Source organism: Phycodurus eques, chromosome 20, assembly GCF_024500275.1.
Source record: "Phycodurus eques isolate BA_2022a chromosome 20, UOR_Pequ_1.1, whole genome shotgun sequence".
In the NCBI taxonomy this organism is placed as follows: Eukaryota; Metazoa; Chordata; class Actinopteri; order Syngnathiformes; family Syngnathidae; genus Phycodurus; species Phycodurus eques.
This window is the reverse complement of record NC_084544.1, coordinates 7,133,596-7,145,873: the sequence shown is the minus strand read 5'-3', so window position 1 is coordinate 7,145,873 and position 12,278 is coordinate 7,133,596. Positions and strand designations below refer to the sequence as shown.

At 39.7% G+C, this 12,278-nt stretch overlaps 1 protein-coding gene across 1 annotated transcript; it reads right to left on the bottom strand.

The window, feature by feature from the left end:
* On the bottom strand, positions 1–9,976 carry LOC133396027 (CMP-N-acetylneuraminate-beta-galactosamide-alpha-2,3-sialyltransferase 1-like). Its single transcript, XM_061665425.1, has 7 exons — positions 9,919–9,976; positions 6,475–6,735; positions 4,126–4,322; positions 2,935–3,102; positions 1,074–1,116; positions 848–967; positions 1–677 (listed from the first exon to the last, which is right to left on the bottom strand). Exons 2-7 carry the CDS (start codon positions 6,724–6,726, stop codon positions 510–512), a joined length of 948 nt encoding a protein of 315 aa, XP_061521409.1. The 5' UTR covers positions 6,727–6,735; positions 9,919–9,976; the 3' UTR covers positions 1–509.
* Between the last annotated feature and the right edge of the window lie 2,302 nt (positions 9,977–12,278).

Sequence of the window (12,278 nt, the reverse complement as noted above, 5' to 3'; positions counted from 1 at the left end):
CCTTGTTTTAAACTATATTTTATTGGCATGTCCACTTGTGTTTTCACAGTGTAAGTAGCTGAAACAAAATTTCCATTAGAGGTAAGAGCTGCCTCTTCTGTGGAGGTTGTAAAAGCAGTTAATAAACATTTGTGTAGGCAGACATTTCAGAAAAACGTCTTTCAGAAAGTTTCTTGTATTAACTGTGTAATATTTGATTCTGCATTTTAACATCGATCCATTTTCTGAGCCGCTTATCCTCACAAACATTGTTTTGAGTCATGGTTTAGGTTGGGGTGTCCACTTGCAGTATATTAGTTTCTTTCCTCTCCCCAAAATTCATTTGGATATTTAAAAGCAAACAAAAATAACAACAAAAGAATGGCTCGTATATATGTTTACTTGTAATTAAATACGTTTAGCAAAATGGTGACAAATAGTGTTTGTCTATTTACAACGAAATTGGTAGAAAAAATGGTGTCCCAAACCAGACGCAAATAAAAAATAAATGGAAAAAAGTCCAGCACTCGTTACGGTCCTTTAAAAAAACGTATTATCTGCTTCTGATGCAACTTCTGAATGACTTCATATTCCTGCATGCCAGCGTGAGGACCAGTTTTCAGTTTTTTGTTCCTCAGCATTTCAAAATAATGGCTCCAATTTCCATCTGTGTCGGCTCCAAACCCAAAAATACTGACCTGGAAAGACATGTCAAATTTACATTTTAATTGTACTTCTAGCACATTTATCTCACATTTCACAGTTATTACCCTTTTACTGCACTGCATTGGTATTTTATTTTAGCAAAACACTTATGTCAATAAGTGTCCACACAGTACCAAACTTGATAAACAAAAGAGCTGCCTACCTCGTCACATATCTGGAAGCTTAGCAACACAGTCATGAAGCCAGTGGATGGGTAACGTCCTTTTTTCCCCAGCCACATTTCATGTGTATATTTCATGAAAGCGGGGTTGAGGATCATCACCTGTTGAATGTCAGACTTTTACAGACACTTAAACTGAAATAAAGGAGACCGGTATCCCAAGGGAACAAACAGATGGCATACAAGATTATTTATAAGTCAGACTTACCAAGTCCTTGTTGCCTCGCATCTTTGGTTTTTGAACGTTATCTCTGTCGAAGGTTAAATACAGCAACAAATGCATTTATCATTCATTAAGATAAAATGAGAACAAAACAACTCTGGCCTTATGGATCCTTAAACTCAGCGTTACAGGCCTGCTTATGGATGTTATCAGTACATCATCATACACCACGACAATGAGTCACATCATAACACACTACAAAGGTGCTTCTCATGAGAGTTTAGTGGAATTATAAGTAAAAAAAAAAAAAGTAAAATAAGCAAAAATAATAAAATTTCAGTGCCATTTACTGCACTAAATTCTTAGATATATTGGCCTTCATGGTTAGGTTTACTGCAAGAGTTGCAGCGATTGATTTAGCCTAATTTAACCTTTTTCATGTGATAATTTTTTTATTTTTTATTTTATTTTTTTTAAAAATGTCATCAAATATATTTGTCTATGACCTGATTTGTCACTCGATCATTGTGGAGGGGTTTGATCCCAGTGGAGGGGTTTGATCCCAGTGATCCTCGAAGCTAAGTTGTCTGGCAGCTTCGTGCCCCTGGCGGGGTCACGAAGGGCAAACTGGTCCTAGGTGACGGACCAGACAAAGCATGGCTCAGAAACCCGCTATGATGGATACAATTCTTGGACCTCGTTTTCCCTTGCCCGGACGCTGGTCCCCGGGACGCCCTCTGGAGGACGAGCGAGATTGGGTGCACCTGGTGGCTGGGCCTGCACACATGGGGCCCGGCTGGGCACACTTCGAAGAGACAATGTGGAGCCATGTGGTAGTTGCAATGGGGATTGGGTGAACAGAGAGCTGGGTGGTGGCCCAAATAAATTGCAGTCTGATCCCGGCTACAGAAGCTGGCTCTAAGGGATGTAGGAATGCCAACTCTGGTAGGGAAAGAGCCTGAGATGGTGTGCGAGATTTGGAAGTTTTTAGTAAATACAGTTGGACTCTCCTCAACACACAGCTTGGGGTCTGGTGCCAGTCGTCTTGAGAGGGATTGGACTCTCTGGACATCTGGCAGAGTTTCCTGTCGAAAGGAGTATTAACTCCCACTTCTGATAGAACTTCAACCATTTCCCGTTAGAGGCGCTGGACATTGAGTTAGAGTGGGCCATGTTAAGTGCTTCTATTGTTGAGGCGGCCAACCGGAGCTGTGGTCATAAGCGATGCCAGTCATTGCGGCAATTCCCACAAACGTGGTAAGGGATGCCGCCGTCAAGCTGAGCTACGGAGCCTTTTTTGGTGGTGGGACTCTGGATGCAGCTGATGGGTGCTGGCAGGCCAAGCGGAATGCAGACTTGATGGTTGCTGAGGCAAAAACTCAGGACGTGGTGAGGCCATGGAGAATGACTCCCGGATAACTTCCAGGAAATTTTGGTCCATCATACAGCGTCTCAGGACTGGGAAGCAGTACACCAACACAGTTTATAGTAGGGATGGGGCACTGCTGACCTCAACTGGGGATGTCGTAAATCGGTTGAAAGAATACTTTCATTTTTGTCATTTAGAGCATTTATTGGCAGAAAATTAAAAAAAAAAAAAAAAAAAAAAAACTGACCTTTCATTTATTTTTCCAGAGCTGTATAAGCAGTATTTGACACATGCCCTAACCGTTAGGAGTTGTAAATTAATTCAAAATATACTGATTTTGTGGTAAATCATAGCAATTTTGTGAAAGTACTTGTTGCAGGGCTCAGTATTTATTGTTTAGACCTAAATAAAAATGAAAGTAATCTCTTTCAAATGAAATGTATTTTCATTTTTTGGGTATTATTTACTGCTCAATTCGCTCTCCAAAGTAACGAAAGAGGCAATACGAGTGTTTCAGGATTCGGTAGCAACACCTACTGAGGGGTGAAGTTCCTGAGGAGCCATAGCAGGTCATTTATCTTGAATGGAAAGAACACGAGATGAGTGTTGTTGTCCAAATAGGTGGCGCTCTCGGGATACATGACGTGATGAGTTGTCTTGGTGCCAACATCTGACTCAAATCCCTTGGTAGGCCCGTAGTTCATTCTAGTCAACACATCACAACAATCACTGTCAAGCATTCAAATCATCAGAAGTACTACGGTGTTACCTTGATTTAAGAGTTCACTTCGTTCAGTGACCCTGCTTGTAAATCAAATCAATGTTTTTCCATAGGGAAAATTGCACTCAGCAGTGTTGTACCATATAAAAACACTTAGTAATACCATTTGCTCTCTACATTAAAAACCAAAAATGTGACCACAAAACAACTATACCAATGTTGTGTCCTTCCTTGTTCATCTTCTGTGGGGTTTATAAGCGGTTGGAAAACCTTCTCAATGATGCATTAGGGCCACCATTGATATTTTCCTTCCACTGCAAGGAAACCAATATGATTCAATGTTGTGAAGTTTGTTGGCGCCACCTCGCGGTGGGGGTCCGAAGGACACGTATCTTAAACGTTTGCTTGTATCAAGACAGAAAACTGACCTAGCAAAGGCTCATATCGCCAATGTTTTGTAAGTCACAGCACTCGTATCTCAAGACACCACTGTATTGTACTGTATAAATGCACACAGTACTGTCCATTTTCTGTACCGCTTATCCTCACTAGGGTCGCAGGCGTGCTGGAGCCTATCCTATGACAAAATAAAATGTAAAGAAATAGTTTTTAACTTTTTCCTGAAATTGATTTATATATATATATATATATATATATATATTAACTTCACTTTCACTGAACTTTAGCTTTGTTTTTTGTGCCAGGTTTCCCTCACTTTCAACAACTTCTCCATCTTTTCAATGAAAGAATGATTTTAAGGCTCTTGGCTAGTGTTATAGCCTTTACCAACTCCCCCTTCTCCAGTTTAGTACATATTGTAGAAGCAGCACTACGTTTGTACTGCTTCATCAAGTCGACTTCACGCTCATCTCGCTCACGTTTTTGTTAGAAAAAAAGTTTGTTGCCGCCATCTGCTGGCGGAGTGGCTGAACATTTTTTTTTTTTACTGGAAACAGCACAAAATAGTTGGGGTACTCATATTGTACAAGTATAGGGGTCGGATTTACCTTATTACGATGTTATGGGCATCAATCAGAGGTCCATAGTGCGATCGCCTGAGATTACCCGAATTGCCCACGACCGCGCAAGTCCTGCAACGGTCAGGTGATTGAGCCTCAACTTCTGGGATGGGTGGAAAGATTGTGAATAGTTTGTTCACGGTTTCATTGAAGAAACTGAGGGGGCGCTGTTCCCGCTGCAATTTCTGAAACAAACAGCAAAGAACCAACCTTAATTTCCCTGATGTAACCCTCCCAAGGGATTAATAAAGTAATACTATCTATCTGTGACTAAGTGACAATAGTGACATGAACCTATAACCCTAAAGCTCAGTTGTTAAAGTTTAGCACTGGTGGAAGGTAAAGTACACATATTTCGTCACTTCTAAATCTACTAAAAGGACAGTAACCAAGTACACATATGGTATTTGGTCACTGTACTTAAGTATATATTTTTTTAGGTATCTGGTATTAGGTTGCTTTGAAAACAGGTATCTGTTTTTTCCCACTTCTTACTTTGTCAAAATAGGATTGTTACTTTTTTTAATTTCTGTGGAGGACGACGCCATGTAAAAAGACATAAATAAAGACCCACGGTAACAGTCACTGCTGTTGAGCTATTAAGATCTAGGAGTCTTATTAAAGACAACGGCATGGAGAAATGTGAACCAAGGAGCATTTTCGGCCTTGCCGCTTACATGCAGTGATTTCTCCAGATTCTCTGAACCTTTTGATATGGACCGTACATGATGAAATCTCTAAATTCCTTGCAATTGTACATTGAGGGACAATGTCCCTAAACTGTTTGACTATTTTCTCTCGTACTTGTTCACAAAGAGGTGAACCTCCCCCCATCTTTGCTTGTGAATGACTGAGCAATTCAGGGAAGCTCCTTTTATACCCAATCATGGCACCCACCTGTTCCCAATTAGCCTATTCACCTGTGGGATGTTCCAAACAGGTTTTTGATGAGCATTCCTCAACTTTCTCAGTCTTTTTTGCCACCTGTCCCAGCTTTTTTGGAACGTGTTGCAGCCATAAAATTCTAAGTTAATGATTATTTGCTAAAACAATAATGTTTGTCAGTTTGAACATTAAGTATATTGTCTTTGTAGTGTATTCAATTAAATATAGGTTGAACATGGTTTGCAAATCATTGTATTCTGTTTTTATTTATGTTTAACACAACATCCTAACTTCATTGGAATTGGGGTTGTACATTTCAGAGTCTGAACTTTTTTTGTATTTGTAGAAGTTGAATCAGTACTTCTACTTTTACGGTCTTTTTTTTAACCCAATCTCTGAAGGTTAACATTTCAACATATTTTTGTGTAGATTCAAGTGAATTCAGATTTTCGTATATCTGGCAATGTGAAACAGACACCGTGTCGATCCAAATAGATGTAAAATAAATAAAAAACTAGATGTAATCCAAATATGATTGGAGAGAAATACAAACAACGCACCTGTGGTAAATCCAAACTACAGCGAAACCATAGACCATTAAATAGTAGATTACTACAGTTTTACACCCTGAAAATAGATCTCCATTTGGATAGTCCACTGGCATTACCACTCTAGAGCGGCTTGTTGTCAGCCGTGAGTACGCACGTCACTCCATCCAGCCACTGGAGGCTTTGACCAGATTTAGTTTCATGGCTCAAACATTTAGTTCGTAGTAGAATCAATTCTTCTAGGTCGTAATTGTGGTGTTTGATTGACAGTTGACAATTGAGCGCGACATGGTTTCAGCGCATCAGCAAACACGCTCACAGCATTTGGGAGTGGAGAGTACCACTTGATTTTTCACCATTTTAAAGCCTCGTTTTATATACTTGTATTTTTAATCATTCAGACTTGACAGGGGGCGGCACGGTGGACGACTGGTTAGAGCGTCTGCCTCACATTTCTGAGGACCGGGGTTCAATCCCCAGCCCCGCCTGTGTGGAGCTTGCATGTTCTCCCAGTGCCTGCGTGAGTTTTCTCCGGGCACTCCGGTTTCCTCCCACATCCCAAAAACATGCATGGTAGGTTAACTGACAACTCTAAATTGCTCGTAGGTGTGAATGTGAGTGTGAATGGTTGTATGTTTGTATGTGCCCTGTGATTGGCTGGCAACCAGTTCAGGGTGTACCCCGCCACCTGCTCGACGATAGCTGGGATAGGCTCAAGCACGCCCGCGACCCTAGTGAGGATAAGCGGCTCAGAAAATGGATGGATGGATTAATATTTGTACTCTTGTAGTTCACCTGAATTTTTATAACACATGTATCTGGGTTGTTCAGTAAATATAAAAACAGTGAAACATGATAAATATCGCACACAGTCACACTTAATTGTAGTGAAATGAACGTCTACCTTCCACCAGTTGAAGTCGTCCTCCGATGTTGGGTTTTGTGTGGACAAAAACGGCTTTGGCGATTCGTCTATCACAGTTTTAAACTCGTGCTCACCCTCAGTCAAGCATTGCTGGCAGTTGCAAACATGCAACTCCTGCAGCCAGAGCGAAAACAAGGGTTGCAGACTCCATTTGGATTTATAGAACAAACTGGTGGCCGTCAAACACAGGATGGTAAGCAGTACCCTCGTCTTCCCCACTGTGGACAACATTCTGTTGGCCTGTGGGACACAATAAGTGGAGAAAAAAGACCATTTGGGTCTGAATCTTACATCGTACAAACCAAGGCGTCACACCAGCTAAAAGCACTTGGCTTTTCGTTGTTTTACAACAATACTGACTATACTTATAATTTTATATTTACCTGTGGATAAAATAGTGAAACTTGCAGCATTTGTCGCCATGTACACGAGCAGTAGGTACCGCAACGGATACCTTCCAAACGGCCGTGAGCTGGGCCTTTCATTTAGCCCCTCTCTTGTCTTTATACTCGGCCACGTCCTCTCTCTGTGGGAACCTGCTACTTCCTTAACTATTACTCTTTTTATGGTGAGATAATTGTGAAAAATACAATATAATCTATGTGCAGCCACAAAAGCACACCTAGGCTCGCCGTTCAGGCCATATACTGTATCAAATTGGTCAATGTGCAGGTTGGAGTAACAAGCTTTTTTTTTTTGTTTTTTTTTTTTTGTTGCAATGGTCTGGTCCAATCAGGTTCATCGGGCCTTAGCCTCAAGAGAGTGCATTTCCCGGGACAGTTTGTTTTATCACCTCACTGTCAATTATTCATTAAGGCTGGCAATCATTTAAATAGTACTTCTACATGTTTACAAATGATGACTGTGTTTGCTAGGTAATATTATAAATGAATATAAGTATAATATATAAATATAATGCACTATTAAACAGAGCAGCATACAAAAACATTTGCAATAAAATGTTCTTTATCTATCTAATAGGCCCATTTTTAACTAACTACCCTAAGTGAGTTTTTGAGAAAAGGTTTTTCAAAAGATAGCTGTGAAGTAGTGGAACGATCCTGCTTCCTTCACCTCCTTTGTAAATACTTGTGTTTTATAGAATATATTGGATGCTTTATTTTTATTTCATTTGTTCAGAGCAGTTGTGATAAGTTTTAAGTCACAGAATATACAGTAATTTTAGGATTATTTGCCTGTTATTCATTTACTTATCAATTTGATGATTTGGATTACTCATTTAGACTGTTGACTATTTTCTTATTTTCATAAAGAATTTTGCCAGGTATTTTGGCTTGAGCACCTGCTCTCAAAAATGCCTGTCCATTGCACAGCCACACCTGGACTTGTCATTCAAACAAGTTGCAACCACTGGTGGAAATCACCAGACAATACTTGTTCTTTGAGAGCTGCACCACCTGAGTCAAGCTTAGATAAGCACAAAAACAAAGAAAACGAACATGGCCATTCAAATCTTGAGCTGCTCGACTTGATTTTTGCTGCAATCCAGTGTCAAATGTTGTTTTAAAGACAATAGAAGACTATCTGTAAAATACACCTGTTATTCTGTTGGTATGCCTGATGCCAATGTGAAGGGAGCTCATTTTCCCTCCCTCCTCTGGGGAGTCTGAACTCAACTGCAAACACCAGGGGTGCCAAAACTATGGCCCGGGGGGTATTTGCGGCCCGCTATCCATTTTTCAGCAGCCCACAGCATATACTAAAAACGACATTTGACACGACCCACAATGCTAGTGAAAGAAAAGAAAACAAAAAGGTGGGGGCGGGCACCGTGAGAAGTGTGGGTGTCATAAAAATGGGCGGGGGGTTGTTGCGACACCCACATCCAATGGGTGGGGGGATGTGTTTGATGGGAACTACCACAACTACTAATGAATTGGTTTTATATACAGTAGAGCTTGTCTAGTTATGCTAAGATGCAAATGAACTATTTACAACAAAAATAGCACAAAAAATAAAATAATCTCATTTTATAGCACTGAGGTGAATAAATGCAATTCGTTTTCAAATGCAAAAGTGGTTTCCTCCACTTGCTGCTCCATGTGTAGGTCCAATTAGTGACTACCTGTATATCACAATGATTCTCAAGTAGCGGCACGGTGGACGACTGGTTAGAGCGTATGCCTCACAGTTCTGGGGACGGGGTTCAATCCCCGGCCCCACCTGTGTGGAGTTTGCATGTTCTCCCCGTGCCTGCGTGGGTTTTCTCCGGGCACTCCGGTTTCCTCCCACATCCCAAAAACATGCATGGTAGGTTAATTGACAACTCTAAATTGCCCATAGGTGTGAATGTGAGTGCGAATGGTTGTTTGTTTGTATGTGCCCTGCGATTGGCTGGCAACCATTTCAGGGTGTACCCCGCCTCCTGCCCGATGACAGCTGGGATAGGCTCCAGCACGCCCGCGACCCTAGTGAGGAGAAGCGGCTCAGAAAATGGATGGATTCTCAAGTAACAGCTTTAAAAATGGTCACCTTACAACAGATTCCTTTTGTTTTGGGTCTGAATGTAGAGAGAGGATTAGACTGCTGTCTGGTGCAGGGGCGGATCTATTCTAGTGGGATACAGGACCACTGGCCGCCCCAAAATCTAGAAAAATCCTAAAAAAAGAAAATAAAAATCCTAAACTATTGTCCTGATCACCTTTAACAGAAAGCTGCGACAGCAGTGGAAGTGCTGGTGTTTGGTTTTAAAGTATATTTTAATTTGAAAATAATATTATTATTATTATTATGTTCTATATCCAATGTTTATTATATACAGCACTTTGTTACAACTGCAGCTGTTAAATGTTCTAGAAGTAAAGTTGAGTCGAGATATTTTGGTAATTATGTTTAAGTTGTGTTGTTTTAATTTGAAACCTCTCTTTTTTCCCCTGTTTGTCATGAACTCCACCTGTCTCGTCCTCACCTGTCAGTTGATAATGAGATTCTTTTTTTCCCCTTATTTCAGCCATAAAGCTCATTCTTATTGCATTTAAAATGTTTTTTGTTTTGTTTTGTTTTTTTAATTGCATTGCAATGTGTCATAAATTGTATGTCTTTATTGTTTGGCCAAGTCTTTTTTGTCCATCTGCCATGCCCGGAAAACATTTACACGGCCAGTTCTCCACCAACTATAATCTCATATAGTTTTGGAGGGTCTTTTCTTTTGTAGACAGTAACACCAGTAAAGCAGTCTGTGTTGAGTCCCCTTTAAAGTAGATAATAGACTTCATTTAGATCATTAAAATTCAATTAACACTTATTTTGTAGTTTTATTACATGGCTGCATCTTTTTGTACATCACTACCGAAAGCAATTCACTTGTTGGAGCATATGCCATACGAATAAACAATCCAAACCCCCCCATGTTCATTGCACTAAAATATTTGAATAAGGATTTATTCAAAATCATGGACTTACCTGCCAAAGAGATAAGGTGTGAATCGGTTTGGTCAATGATGACTAAAGCAGGGAGGGATAGCAGCAGGTGGCAGGTAGCTGGTGTGAAGGGGAGGATCAGGGGGGTGGTGGCTTTTGTCAAGATGGGAAAATACATCCAATAAAATACTATGGTACCCAAATATAGTTTTATTTACTTGTTTACTGCTAATAAAAGTGGCAAGGATGCCATTACCAAGAGAAATGGAGCACCACAGGTTCATTTTTCAAATCTTAATCCCTAGACCAATAATGGTAGACTCCAGGTGTCTGACAAAGTGCGTGTGGGTTTAAAGCATTAGGGAAACGATGCCTTTCAAAATAAAAGCATTTATCTAAGAGTACATGTCATTTGCAGTACTTATCCCACTGGGCATGAAATAAATTTAAAACAGCAAACAACAGCTGATGTAAACATTGACCTTGTCATTTGATGAAACTTTATATCCACTTTTACAAATGTGGTTATTTAAGTTCACAAAACTGAAGAGCCGTGGCAGCGTCGAATTTCATTTGTTAAGTGACAGCTGGCAAAATATAATGAAAGCATTTGCCCCCATTCAAAAGGATCAAATAGCAATACAAATGTGAGGTTCCGTTTTGAATGGCGTGTGGAAATATTCAAAATAAATTATCTGGTCTTTGTGCAAGTGTCATATAATCTAAACGATCAGTACCTTGAATTGAAACAGCACGCAATTACTCTTGGTATGCGGTTATTGTCTGGTTAGCAGTAGTTTGGGAATTTGTGCCCTGCAGTTGCTAAAAACAATCACCTGCATATAGTCACCTTCAAGGCATGGCAGTAAAACACACAGAGCTACCATCATTAGTTTGTGCCTGCCATATTTTGCCTCCGCTTGAAATTTGGGGGATGCCAAGACCAAAAATAAAGAAAGCGTAGCCATGGATAAAACATGATCTCACATTAGCATGGACAACTCTGCATTAGAACTTCCAAATGTTTATTATATTTAATACAGAACAGTGATTCAATAGCTAAACACCAAACAATTACGTATTGGGACTGGTTTGGGGGGGTGGGGGGGGTATTGACTCAACAAATCCTGAAGAAAATACTTTTTATTTCTTCCAATATGTATTTTATATTGAATACACAGCAGTGACTGTATTGCTAATCACTAAACTATTTCCTACTGGTTGAAATTCTGTAATAGAGGAAAAGTAAAGGAGTGCAGTACAAGATTGTTTGCTTTTTTTTTCTATGCAGCAGATTGCTCTTTTTTTCATGTTTTTGTTTTATAACTCATATAGAGCAGTGATTCATTTCCTGCAATCACTAATAAGACAGATACATACTTTTTTTCCAGAAACAGATGCTGGCAAAAATCAACCCAGGACTTCATACATGCGAAGCAAGTGCTCTACCACTGAGCATCAACTGAGTCATTTAGCATTTTTGTGAACCCCCACATGGACACAGTTTTGCATTTGCAAATTGCCATATGTGGATTTTCTTTGGAACATATCCTCACTCATTTACAGAAAATATTTGCTTCTACAAAGCAATTCAAGTATTACTTTGGCGCCAACTGTCAGAATCTTGTTTAGGTTTAATTCATTGAGTGTTTTTTTTTTCTTTTGTTTGTTTTTTTTTTAGTCCACTTGATGTCCTGTTTTATCGCCTGCCCTTGAGTTTAAGTTTATTTGTATAGCCCTTAATCACAAAATGGTCTCAAAGGGTTCACAGGCCCACAGTTGACAAAGATTGATGACACAGTCGAAAGTGAAACTAAAACTAGATTTCTGCTTCCCTCCCGATGCAGCTACGAATAGCCCGTGTCATAAACTTTGCCATTCCAATTTGTTTGTATTCACTAATATTTATTATTGTGAGTAAATATTAGAGGTCCAACAATGAATCAATTAATTGACAAGTAATCCATCCATCCATCCATTTTCTGTACCGCCTATCCACACTAGGGTCACGGGCGTGCTGGAGCCTATCCCATCTATCTTCGGGCGAGAGGCGGGGTACACCCTGGACTGGTCGCCAGCCAATTGCAGTGACAAGTAATCGATTATCAAATTAACTATTTTGATAATCAACTAATCATTTTGAGCCATTAACTTACAATTGTCCAAATCTTCTGATTTCAGTCTCTCAACAGTAGATGTTCTCTGATGTCTGTAGTCCTCCATGAAAGCAAACTGATTATCTTTGTGTTTGATCAAAATAAGATATTTGCAAGCATCTGTTTTTACTTTTGAAAACAATGTTCAAAATCTTTGCCTGTTTTCTGATATGTTACAGACCAAACCACTGAACCATAATTTGTGGAAAAATAATAATAATTTAATCTATCACAAAAATTATTATT